Below are 13,436 nucleotides of genomic sequence, written 5' to 3' on the forward strand. Positions count from 1 at the left end.
AGTGGGCGACCCCTGCAGAAAGCACCAGGAAAATACCAGTACCTGTTCTAAGCCTGGGAGAATAAGGTTATGAACAGTTGGAGTCACTTTTTTTTTTCCTGCATTTTAAAAATCTCTGATTTGGGTGCAGGTTTCAATCAGTGTTGTCACCACGTCAATGAAATAGGTTATCGTGAAGAATTACGGAATCCAGGAAACATCCATGTTATAAATCTTCACAAATTTGAGTGTAAGGAAGAAAAGGGAACAAATTCATAACCTGTCTGCAAAAATCAAAGCAGTCAAACTCACTAGCATTTTTGGCAAAGTTAAGAAAAATTCTACTCTGTGAAATCAGAACTAATCGTCAGTAATTTACAGCCCTCAAGCCCAGCAGGCAGCAGACCAAGAGCTGGCTTCAGAGCCAAAGCAAGCGGTCCTGGTGTCCTGGCATCCAGGAGGGCCAAGAAAAGGCCCGTTACTATCTCTCAATTATTTGTACCCATTTTTAAGATGCGAAGAGGATTTCCTATGTATAGTGTTTGTCTTTCTAGTGAGAAAGTCATTTCCTTGGTAAGAGACTGTATCCTATCTCTACTATATTCCTTTTCACAGCAGTGAGCTTCTGACCATCCTGAACTCACAGACCAGACAGCTAGGGTATTAGGCTGCTGCCATCAGAAAGGACAGAAGATGGCATCAAGTGCAAGAGAGGACAAATGCCCCACTACCACTTCCAGCGGTTTCCAGGCAGACACCTGTTTCACAGATCGCGTTGGTCACAGCCTCAAGAAACCTGTAAGAACCAAACTTGCTGTCTCACACAATTTAGCACCGATTCCATCCTGACCTGGATAACGCTCTAATGGCTTCACACGGAAGTTTTGTTTTCCTACTAAGGGACTGAGTTTCTCAACGGCAGAGACCCTTTATCACTCACCAGTGGTACAGTTTTACTAGATTCATGGAAGGTGTTTCACAAATACTAGGTAACTTGGACCCACAATGTCCTCTCACCAAAGATGGCTGCAGGTGGAAGCAGGGTTTGCATTAATCTCATGACACTGAGGTCAGCCTTAAGAGGATGCCTGACCCATAGCAAGGACTCAATAAATAGTTATAGCTGTTAAATGAAGCAGGGTATGTCTAGAGGATTCCAAACGTCTCCAAAAAAAGAAAAAAAGGTCAAATCCAAGCAGACCCTCCTCACGCAGTACAAAGAGTTTCATTTCCACTGAATATGCGGTCATTCCTTTGGTTCTAAGGCCTGGCCCCTTAATGAGGACGATTTCCTAAGGTCATTTAAAAGGAAAAGGCCACCCTTGCACCAAGGAACAGTCTGAGGTCACCTTTTCTCCTCTTCGAGTTGGTTGAGAAGCTCCACCTTCTCCCTGTCGGCAGCCTCCACCATTGTTCGCAGCTGGTCCATCTTGGCCTCCAACTCCAGGACATGCTGGGGAAGGCAAGGGTGTCAGTGAGTGCCTCTCTCTGACCCAGACGCAGGCCCAGGGACGCCTCCAAAGAGCTACAGCTAAGTGGTACCATTGTGGGTTGGCATGACTCTAAAACCTTTCCACACTGAAATGCTTTCTACGATCTTTAATAGGTTACTTCTCGGCCGCATTCCTGGAAACTAGACGATGAAAAACCACACCATTAAAGCAACAGAGGGCAATGTTAAAACAACGCTCGTCTTTTTTGAAGCTGCAGTGAGTGTGAAGGATAACCTACGAAAACAGGAGTTGCCATCGTGGGTAAGGTCCTAGTAAACGCGGTCCCCTGACGCGGGCCAAGAGACCCGGATGTAAAGACCGAAAGACTAAGGTCGACTCAAGAAGAACAAAACTTCATCTTTATAACGCTACAAAGTGGTACCCCAGGTCACAGCTTCCAACAAGCCCAACAAAGACATTGCTACTCATTTCCTGTGCTCCCAAGACTAGCCCCCCGGCTCCAAGCACCGGGGATGCTGCTCAGCCTTCTCCCTCCACTTAGAAAGCACCAGCTTCTCCACAGGATCAGCTTAGAACCCATCACCATCTCGGAAACAAGGTCAGCACGAGACTTCACCTGGTCGTGTCCGTCCCGGGCCAGAGCTAGCTCCTGCTCTATTTCCCCCACGTGGCTTGTGGCCTTGGCCACCTCCGCCCTCTCTAGATCCCGTTCAGCCAGCAGCTGCTCAATGTGCTGCTGCTTCTCCTTCAGGGCCTCCTGGAGGGCAGTGGTGCCGGAGATCTTCCTGGCGTAACGGGAGGAGGTTTCAGTCAACTGCAAAGGAAAGTTAAAGAAGTGAAGGGCGATGATGCTTTCGGGGAAGCAAGGAGGGCGCGAGGCATGCAGGCGGGCATCTCCTCGGCAAAGCAAAGGTGCTGTCCCAGCTCCCAAGCTCGCCAATTATTAGCAAAAGCTTCTCATCAAGGAAACAAGACAGCATGTGCCTCCTGACTGTGAACATCACAAACAACACATCAATGTGAGAAGTCACGGAACAATCAGAAAGATGTTTAGAAGGAGAATGAGCAGCTCAAATCAAAGGACCCTGAGCTCAGCTGACAGGGCCTTGCCAGAATCTAGAAAAATTCCACAGAACCCATTTAACAAGTTTCTCTAAGCTTCATTTCTGTCCGAGCTTCATTAATAGGCATCTTCTTCTTAGGAGATTTTGGTCAGTTTCTTGCTCCTCAGATTTGAGGCTGAAATTTTTTTTTCAACTTTTTAAGCTTTTAACTACCAGGAGGAAACCAAGAGGTCACCCTTGGAGTCACAAACCTTCCTTGTATCGATTAAACAGTTGGATTCTGTCAGGATTTTCTTCATCTTTCTTTCAAAGTGAAAGGCACAGATAAAAAAGAATGAGATCTTGCCATCTGCAATGATGCGGATGGAACTAGAGTGTATCGTGCTAAGGGAAGTAAGTCAGAAACCAAACAAACGAGCAAAGGGAGGAAAAGGAAAGACAAACCAAGAAACAGACTCTTAACTCTAGAGAACACACTGATGGTCACCAGAGGGGAGAGGGTGGGGGCACTGGGGGCACCGGGGGAGGGGACTGAGGAGCACACTTGTCGGGATGAGCACCGGGTGGTGTATGGACGTGTTGATCACTGTGTTGTACACCTGACACTAATATTAACACTGCTCATTACCTGGAATTTAAATAAAAACTTTAAAAAAAAAAAATGAAAAGCACAGGAGATCTCACCCGGGAATCCAGAACTTGAGGACCTGAATCCCAATCACCAGAGGGATTTGTGAAGATCAGATTAATATGGAAACTCTGTGTGCCTTCAGAAGTGTGTGTGGGGAGAGAGAAGACATGCGGAGAGCGGAAAAGGAGGGAAAGAGAATCTGCAGAAAGAGGAGGAGGGGAGGGGAGGGGGGAAAAACTAGAGGGGAGGGAAGTGGGAGGAGAGAGGAAGTAAGAGATGGGGCAGAAAGGCCATGGGGGAGGGGTGCAGAAGGCCCTCAGGGGTCCCCCTGCTACTCTGTGCTATTTCCCATACCGATTCCTCCATCTTGAGGCTAATCGTCAGATAAAAACACAGAGAAAATAACCTCCTACCACGGCAATGGGTAACGCGGCCAAGTTGAACAGCATTCTTCCAAGCGAGGCTCCGGGGTAGGGAAGCAGTTCAGCAAAAGCCCCGTCCCTTGGCATGCATTTGTCCAAGGCCACTGACCTAGAGACCAGATTGCTGGATCTAGATTGAGTGGGCCCTGACTTCATCTCCTGCAATCAAAGCCTCCTTTGCCCCTTGAAAGCTCTTCATCAGTCGGAGCCCCCGTCCAGGAGGCAGACAGAGCAAGGATCTGTCATCAATTAAAAGTCAGGCAATTTGGGGAGCGCCTGGGTGGCTCAGTCGGTTAAACGTCCGACTCCTGGTGTCAGCTCAAGTCATGACCTCAAGATCATGGGCTGGAACCCCATGTCAGGCTCCTGGCTAAGCAGAGAGTCTGACAGATTCTCTCTCTCCCCCTCTACTCTTCCTCTCCCGGCTTGCCCCACTCTGAAATACATCTTAAAAAAAAAAAAAAAAAAAAAAAAAAAAAAAAAAAAAGGACAATTTGACAACTATAAGAGTAAAGAAATCCAGTCAAACCCAAATTGTCCTTTGCTGTTTCTATTTAGTGAAATTTCTAAAATTACTTAAACATATGGGGGAAGCGGTGTTGTTTTAAGCATCTGACCTTAACTTTCCAATTTCATTACATGGTTAAAATTATATCTTGCGGTACTAACACTTCTTCCTGAAATGCACCAAACCTGAGGTTCCCTGAGCAGAGATGCCCTGGGGCCTTGCAGCAAAGTCACGGGGCACTGTGGAGTATTTCCAAACTTCAAGGGAAACACTCCAACACCTGCTGGACACCATACGAACTACCAGCTTGAGGCAACTAAGTCTGAGGCAACTGTACGACGTTCCTTTCCATCACATTGTGTCTTCCCAAAGCGAGGTTTTGGCTGCTGCCGTGACAAAAAGCCAGTACTGTGTGAAAAAAAACTCAATGTGTCACAGGAAATGAGGGCAGCAGTGTTCGGGAAGATTCCAAGGTTTGACAAGGACATGCAGTGCCCAACACCCGCACGCAACCTAATAGTAAGTGTGGTTACTTAAGAATGAACCAAAAATGTGTTTTCTCTCAGTTATGTGTATCGTTCTTTTCAAACAGCTACTAAATTGCTGGAACATAAATATTAAATTGTGCACCTAGCTGCTTAGCAGACAGGACTGCTAGCTATTTCTGTTGGCCTGGGGCACTACAATAAAGTAACAGGCCAGCAGGTGCTAGGCAGAGAGTCTGGGCCCCTCTGTGTCAATACTTCCAGAGAACCATCTTGCACTCAAGAATCGTTAGATATTTTCATAGACATGCAAGGGGTTGCGCTGAGGAGATATATTTCTAGGAAGTCACACTTTCTGTATCTTTGGCATATTCTTTTATGGTGGTTTTTGGTTTAGAAACCATAGCGACCCTCTGTAAAGATCTACAAAAACAAGCTGTTTCACAAGGTAGGAAGGCTCCTTTCTCTCTTGTCACTCTTCTTCACTGAGGGAGGTGGCTAAGATGAATGAGAACGGGTCTGAAAAGAGGAGAGACTGGGGGAAACAGACCAGGGCTTGCTTGTCTTCCAAAGAGATGGACACTTACAATTACAACAGAATAAAAGTTACTCGAGAAAGAATTCCTATTCCAGAGAAAACACCTCCACGGACTTGCTCCCGGATTAGCAAAGTAGACGAGCTGTCCACAGGAGTTTGCTGAACGAGGCTCTGTCCGGAGAGGAGGGGGGCTTCCCTTCTATGTCATTGTTCTTGTCAAGCTTTTCTTGTAGAAGTCCATCTGTGACTTTTTTTGTTGAAGATGTAGACGCTCTTTTCGTATGCAAAATGAAAAAGTCTGAGCAGGTATTTTACCAAAACCTAAGAGAAAGTCCAGCTGGCTGTCAGAGAAGCACGGCTCCCTCCCCCTGCACTGAAGGAAAGACCCCTCCCCTCTCCCTTCCCAGAGGACCCAAGGACCACAGAAGAGAAGGCAGACCGGGCCGCTGGCAGTTTCACTCTGACCAACCGCACCACTTACCATTCTGCTTCCTGCCTGCAGTTTACCAGTGCGGTGCAGTTCTACAAACCTGGACAGTATTTGCCTCACTTCAAGTAAATAAACTGACTGGCAGGAGAAGAGCCAAGAAGTCATTTCTTGACCCTATTAAAACACCATATTAACAAACAGAATGAGCCGCTGTTGCCTATTTTAATTCTGACGATTCTATTTTTATGGGTCTACCTGGGGCAAAGGAGGAGAGAGGAAGCGGGAGGGAGGAGGAGACAAGCCGAGGCTTTTCCTTGTGTCCCTTCACGTCCGCTCGTTCCCCGCTGTGTCCTCTGGCCCAAGTCAGGAACACGCCACACATGAACCGCTTTCAGTGGGTTAGACTCGAGGAGCATGCTACCGAAATTCTAAGAACATGCCTTTTCTCAAAATACTTTAGTTCCTCAAATTGTTTGACGTCAGAGAGACGGAGGTCATTGAGGAAAAGGATCCCTCCCAACTTTCCTGCCATTCTTGTGCCCGAAATAATTTCAAAAAAAAAGAGAAATCATCCCATATGTGAGACTTGACAATAGTTACTACAGACTCAGCAAGAACTGGTACATCTTGGGGCCTTACGACTCTGAAAGCGATGTTCAAAATTCTACTTCCAAATTTGACTTCTTGCTAAAGCTCTGTTTTGTGAAACCTAGAACGGGCCTCCACAAGCTACAGCGAACATTCAGTTCAAAGCAGCTAAGAGCTCTGAAAGCAAAGCAGGTTTGCCAGCAGCAGGCGCTCTTCGCCTGAACGTAGAAGCATGCAGGGAGAACAGGGAGGCTTACTAATCCTGTCCGGCTGGGCTTGCTGCTCACGGAGGAGGCCACCGAGCTCATGGAGCTGAGAGAAGAGGCAGAAGGGCTGCGCTTCAGGCTGGCGGGGGTGGTCGCCATCACTCGCCTCACGGCAGCGGCCTTGGCTTTGGCTGGTGTAGTGGAAGGGAAGCCAATCTTGGTCACTTTGTGGACAGGGGCAAACAAGCCATATTTGGGTTGGCACTGAAAATACCTTTAGAGAATAACAATAAAAGCAGTGACAAAAAACTTAATTACAAGAAATAACAATTGTAAACAAAAGCATTGGTTTTTTGGTCATCACTTATGACGGGTTTGCTCTGAGTCCTCCCAGCAAACTGGGGCGGTCAAGCAGCACACAGCATGTAAGCTGATAACCTCAACAATGTTTTAGAAAACACACTAACGAGTAACAGTATGATACACACAGTGACAGAATTACCAGCTACCACTGAAGTGCTCCTCAGGTGCAAAGGGACTGAACATTGCTACTGTCTGACAAACTTACAGCAGAGGGGTCCCGACAGGGACAGGTCCATGTGGGTTCGTCAGTTGTAACAAATGCACCGCCAGGGTGCAGGAGGCTGAAAACGGGGGGGGGGGGGGGGGGGGGACACGACGACAGGGGGCACACGGGAACGCTCCATATCTTCCTCTCAAGTTTGTTGTGAAACTAAAGTTGCACTAAAAAAAGGTCTTGGGGCGCCTGGGTGGCTAATGGGTTGAGCCTCTGCCTTCGGCTCGGGTCATGATCTCAGGGTCCTGGGATAGAGCCCCACATTGGGCTCTCTGCTCAGCGGGGAGCCTGCTTCCTCCTCTCTCTCTCTCTCTGCCTGCCTCTCTGCCTACTTGTGATCTCTGTCTGTCAAATAAATAAATAAAATCTTAAAAAAAAAAAAAAAAAAAAAAGACTTTCTTTCCCTCTGCCTCTCTCTCTCTCAAACAAAAAAATCTTTAAAAAAAAAAAAAAAAATGCAGCTCTTGGAGTGCCTGACTGGCTCAGTGATTTAGCAACTGCCTTCAGCTCAGGTCAAGATCCCAGAGTCCTGGGATTAAGTCCCACATCAGGCTCCTTGCTCAGCAGGAAGCCGGCTGCTCCCTCTCCCACTCCCCCTGCTTGTGTTCCCTCTCTTGTTGTCTCTTTCTGTCAAATAAAATCTTAACAATAAATAAATACATAACATTTAAAAATGCAGCTCTTGGTGAAATCTGTTTGAGCACCTTTACACGCAGGAGACAAGATTCCAGCTCCAGACAAACCTGGTTCCAGCAACTGCCCCATCGTTCTTCCCAAGAGGCTCATCCAACTCCACACCACACCATTCCCCCTTGGCAAAGTCTGTCTCCCCAAGAAACCGGACGACACCGGCCTTGGTGCCACCAACCTGGAAAAAGACAGTAAAAATAAAGAGATGGACATAATCCCGGATTTTAACCTTTTGCGGTTACAATGGATAATCAAGTGCGGGGCTCCACATTTCCCCCAACGGCTTCTTCTCATAACCTTCTCTTCAGCCCTTATAAGAGTATCCTCCAAAGACTGGTGAAGTGTACCAGGGTGACACATCACCAGTGTGATCCGATAAATCCCAGTAATGAAACAGCCTAGCTACTATGGGGTGGCAGGGCTGTCCACCCAATGAATCAGTCCCCTCCTTAGAAAATACTTTATTACTCTGGAGGGATTCTCCCGCTTCAAAATAAGTATTGGCTACAAAAATAAAACCCATACATCCGTTGAAGGAAAACAGAATTCGTCCATTCTCCCTACACTGTAGCAGCTGCTGTGTCCCCATCCTTCACGTCCCCACCCACGGAAAGCGACAACACACACACAGGACGGATATCTGCGCATGCGCACACGTCCGCTTTTTGGCCTAAGTGCACACTGCGTGAAAATGAAAATTCTTGAAAATAATTTGACTCTATGGATATTCTCCATTGGGAAGCCGTCTCCTCATGACTGCTAAGATTACTATTCCTCACACTGTAGTTCCCATGAACAAAGCTGTCTTTTTGAAGGTGTAACTCCTTGTCCCAGCCATTGTTTGATGTACTATGCAAACATTATCTCCAAAACTTCCCAACAGCATTTATGAATTATTCCTTCCTTTGCCATTACTTTTCTATTCCAAACACTCATTTTGCCACGGGCAAACACACAAGAACACACTGACGTGTGTGAGTCTTTCTACAGGTTCAGTATTTGTGCTACCGCTGTGCATTACAGGCATTAGAATTTCCCGCCACTCCACAATCTGTCCCCCCCAACCCCCGACAGTGCTGGTGTCCCTCACGGCTCCTGCAGAGTCCTAGTTTTCCTCCTTTTTTCTAAGCTTTCTTTTTCCTAACTGCTGCTTTAGAAATCTGCCCTCCCCCATGACCAAGAGCAGTCACTGCAGGAACGTAAGAACATTATAAGCAAAAAATAAATGTTTTGCATTTGTTATGTTGTATTCTCAACACTTGTGGCCACTCCTTGCCGCGCTCTGGAGGCGGGCTAGGGTCCCGCAACAGCGGGCTATCCCGGAAGGCACTTCCCTCATTTTTCCTTTCCGAGGAAGTCTCAGGAAAAAGTTCCTTTTTCTTACTGATTAAAAAAACAACAACAAAAACAACAACAACAACAACAACAAAACAAAAAACAAGACAAAAAACCCTCTTTATTCATGACAAACTTAAATTAATTCTTGGATAGGGGCGCCTGGGGGGCTCAGAAGGTTGATCTTCCTTCAGCTCCGGTCATGACCCTGGAGTCCTAGGATCCAGACCTGCACTGGGGGGGGGGGGGGGGGGGGCTGCTCAGTGGGGAGTCTGCTTCTCCCTCTTCCTCTGCTCCATCTCTCTCTTTAAAATAAATAAAGTCGGGGCGCCTGGGTGGCTCAGTGGTTTGGGCTGCTGCCTTAGGCTCGGGTCATGATCTCAGGGTCCTGGGATCGAGCCCCGCATCAGGCTCTCTGCTCAACAGGGAGCCTGCTTCCCTCTCTCTCTGCCTGCCTCCATGCCTACTTGTGATCTCTGTCTGTCAAATAAATAAATAAAATCTTTAAAAATAATAATAATAAATAAATAAATAAAGTCTTTTCAAAAAATTAATTCTTAAAAAAAAAAGTTTAAAAAATAAAAAAATTAATTATTGAATAGCCAATACATTTTCATGGTTCCAAAAATTTTAATGCAAATATGCACTGAGGGGCATCTGGGTGGAGCAGTCAGTTAAGCACCTGGCTCTTGGTTTGGGCTCAGATCCTGACCTCAGGGTCTACAGACCAAGCCCTGTCCCGGGCTCGGGCTCAGCCCAGAGTCTGCTTAAAAGACTCCCTCCCGGGGCGCCTGGGTGGCTCAGTGGTTAAGCCGCTGCCTTCAGCTCAGGTCATGGTCTCGGTGTCCTGGGATCGAGCCCCGCGTCGGGCTCTCTGCTCGGCGGGGAGCCTGCTTCCTCCTCTCTCTGCCTGCCTCTCTGCCTACTTGTGATCTCTGTCTGTCAAATAAATAAATAAAATCTTTAAAAAAAAAATAAAATAAAAATAAATTAAAAAAAAAAAAAGACTCCCTCCCTGGGTGCCTGGGTGGCTCAGTCCAGTGGTTAAGCATCTATCTTCGGCTCAGGTTGTGATCCCAGGGTCCTGGGATAGGGCCCCACATCCAATTCCCCACTCAGGAAGGAGCCTGCTTCTTCCTCTCCCTGCTGCACTCCCTACTTGTGCTTGCTGTCAAATAAATAAATAAAATCTTTAAAAAGAACAAGACTCCCCCTCTGCCCCTTCCCTTCCACCCCTCCCAACCTCACCCCCACCCTGGGCATGCATGCACACTCGCCCTCAAATAAATAAATCTCTTAAAATAAATAAATAATATATAATATAATAATGTATATAAATTATATATATATGTGTATATATATATATATATATATATATATATATATATAAAATAAATAACATAAAGGAGCAAGCCTCGAGGGAGGGCGTCCCCCTCACTGAACTCTAGTCCCACTCATCCCTCCCGCCCCGCAGGGAAGCACTGTTACTGACGGGCGATGCACGCTTCCTCCCAGCATTACTACATGCAGATGAAGCAAGCACTACTGTGTATGCTTATTCCTCCCTTTTATTTTTAGACAAAAGCAGTGTTTTATGTCCGTTGGGTTGCACCTTGCAGAACACAGACAACTTCCTTCTTTGTATTTGCAACTGCTGTCATTCTACCGTACCGATGCGTTCTAGTTTATTCAGTCAGTCCTGACTGACAGACGCTTAAGTAGGTTGTTGGTTGTTTTTTTTTTTTTAAGATTTTATTTATTTATTTGACAGAGATCACAAGTAGGCAGAGAGAGAGAGAGGAGGAGGAAGCAGGCTCCCTGCTGAGCAGAGAGCCCGATGCAGGGCTTGATCCCAGGACCCTGGGATCATGACTGGAGCCGAAGGCAGAGGCTTTAACCCACTGAGCCACTCAGGTGCCCCCACACTTAAGCAGGTTTAATTAATTTGTTTAACACATTTAAAAATCATTTTGGCTAATTCTAAAACAGGATCAATGGGACTGTGTTAAAAGTAGATTACCTTGGGAAGGTAACTTTTAGGTTTTAGGTTTTTTCCCTTCTGTTTTTGATGTTCTCCATTGTCTGGAAATCACATTTTATCATATTTCCTTTTTCCTGCTTCCTTTTGGTTTATTGTTCTTGCTTTCCTAGCTGCTTTCTAAATTTTTTAAAAATTTTCATTTGAGGGGCACCTAGGTAGCTCAGTTGATTAGGCAATTGCCTTTGGCTCAGGTCATGATCCTGGAGTTCCAGGATCGAGTCCCGCATCGGGCTCCCTGCTCAGCGGGGAGTCTGCTTCTCCCCCTGACCTCTCTCCTCTCCTGCTCTCTCTCATTCTCTCTCTCTAATAAATAAAATCTTAAAAAAAAAAAAAGAATCTTTCATTTGAGGTGGGGCCTGAACTCATGAGTGCGAGAGCAAGAGTCACACACTCCACCAACTGAGCCAGTCGGGCATCCATTTTTCCTAGGTTCTTAAGACCAACATGAAGTTTATTTTTGTCTTGCTTTTTAATATTAAAGGCACTTGTTTCTAAATTTTCTATGAATACAGCTTTCAATGAATCTGGGATGACACATTTCTTTCCAGTTTTAACCCTTTGTTGAAGATAGAAAGATGTTAAGACCTCAAGCCTATGTTCTTTTTCTCTAAAAGGGCAACTTTTTGTGAAACTGATTTAAGGAACCAAGGCAGATGGCTTAAGGTGCTCCAAACAGGAAGGGCTCGGGAACCGTTACAGAGCAGGCAGAGCAAGGACATTACAGAAGCGTCACTGAGGCAAGACAGAGTTGGAGAAGACTCCATGGCGGAAGCCCTGTTGTGTCTGGCACCGTGACCCACAATGCCCAGCCCAGCCCAGCCAACACTCAACAAACATTTGTTGGATAAATGAAAGTTGACTTTCTCCTTTGGAACCTATACAGAAAAGGCCACTTTTCCACATAAACTGACCAAAGGAAAAAGATCACCTATGGCTGAGCCTGAACTTGATGTCTCAGAAGCAAGTGAAGGAGAAGATATGCTGACACAGTGTGTGGGCTCTGAAGCTGGATAAGTTCAAATGCTAGCTCTGTTGATTAGCCAAGTTGCTTAATTTCCAAAGCTCAGTTTCCTCATAAGTAAAATGGTGATAATTTGGGGACTATTGTGAGGATTAAGGAAAATAATCCACAAGAAACTGCTTTGGTGCCTGACAGTAGAAGAGTCACATTCTGTTGGCAACCAGTTTGCCCACACTAACGGGAGTACGAGTTCTAGATCTGGCACATTCGACTGTTCAGTACTTAGACTGGTGTTCACAGCATCTACGGTCTCCTCTAGAAGCTGACCTCAGTTTTCTCCACCCCCCGTACCACACCACTTGGGGCTGCCGGCTACCCAGCATCCCATGAACAGAGCACAGGTCAGTAAAGATAACGTGATCTCATGGGATCTGTGGAGCTCTTTGGGGGTGAGTCTAAGCTACTGTCATGACAACTGTTTTTCTAAGAGGCGTCCAAGAGGTTGTGGTCAGTACATAATCCAAGCAAACCACAGGCCTCATTCAGAAGCTTTATTTAAAAAGATACCACAAGCAGGCCAGCGCGGTCTGTCTGCTGGTCCACGCGGCTGTGGCGTTCATCAGGAGCCCAGGGAAGCAGCCTATGAGAGGTGGTGATTAAGGCCCTTTGGCAGGCGTAGATGCATCTGGATTTCCAGCAGCTACCCTGCTGGCCTGTCACAGAAGAGGTGGCCAGAATATAGCGTATTTCAGTCAGACAACTGAAGCTCAGCACAAACAGGACCACTCTAGGCCCCAGGATCCTGGAGCTGGGATTTTCAGAATTCTTTCAGAAGAGAGAAGCCGGAACAAAAATCCCCAGATTCTAGAACACCACAGAAAGAGTCACCTGGAGTCAGACAGAGGATATGAGTATCAGGAATGTGGGAAAATCCTGCAGGTAAAAAGGCAATTTAACCTTGCATGAGAGAATCCACGCTGGCCAAAGGCCCGCTGAGTGTACCGACTGTGGGAGCAGCTTCAGGGCCGAAGGCAAACCTGTTAAACATCAGTGAACACACACGGGGAAGAAGCCTCACCAGGGCAAGGAGTGTGGGAGAAACTTCAGTCAACCAGAGAGTCGAGCCATTCATGAAAAACTCCACACTGGACAGAAACCCCATGCGTGTGTTATTTGTCAGAGAAGCTTCAGGAATCAAAGTAGCCCTGCCGTTGATAGAAAAGTTCACAGTGGTAAGAAGCCCTACAGACGTGATCGGTGTAGAAAAGCCTTTAGTCAAAAAGGAGGTTTCATTGTTCATATCAGAGTCCACGTGGGCCTGAAACCTTATCCCTATACACAACAAGGCAGGAAGGGTTTCTGCACCAGAGGGCTCTGAATCCTACCTGGCAAAATCCATAAGGACAGACACCCTATCTGCGTGGCCCACGTGGGAAAAGCTTCACTCAGAGAGGAATGCACGAGCGGAGCTGCTCTCAAAGTCTCACCCTCTGACCACTCTCTTCTTCTTCTTTTTTTAAGATTTTA

The 13,436-nt window shown here is 46.5% G+C and overlaps 1 protein-coding gene across 4 annotated transcripts in view; it reads right to left on the reverse strand.

Moving 5' to 3' along the window:
• Nucleotides 1-13,436, reverse strand: part of CLIP1 (CAP-Gly domain containing linker protein 1) — a 122,798-nt gene that overhangs the window by 58,095 nt on the left and 51,267 nt on the right. For all 4 annotated transcript variants that reach the window (XM_059139600.1, XM_059139599.1, XM_059139601.1 and 1 more), the window contains 4 exons: nt 7,626-7,750; nt 6,357-6,579; nt 2,050-2,247; nt 1,329-1,432 (listed from right to left, as the gene is read on the reverse strand). In XM_059139600.1, coding sequence (XP_058995583.1) covers nt 1,329-1,432; nt 2,050-2,247; nt 6,357-6,579; nt 7,626-7,750 — 650 coding nt within the window. The remainder of the gene's footprint in view (nt 1-1,328; nt 1,433-2,049; nt 2,248-6,356; nt 6,580-7,625; nt 7,751-13,436) is intronic.

Source organism: Mustela lutreola, chromosome 11, assembly GCF_030435805.1.
Source record: "Mustela lutreola isolate mMusLut2 chromosome 11, mMusLut2.pri, whole genome shotgun sequence".
Taxonomy (NCBI): Eukaryota; Metazoa; Chordata; class Mammalia; order Carnivora; family Mustelidae; genus Mustela; species Mustela lutreola.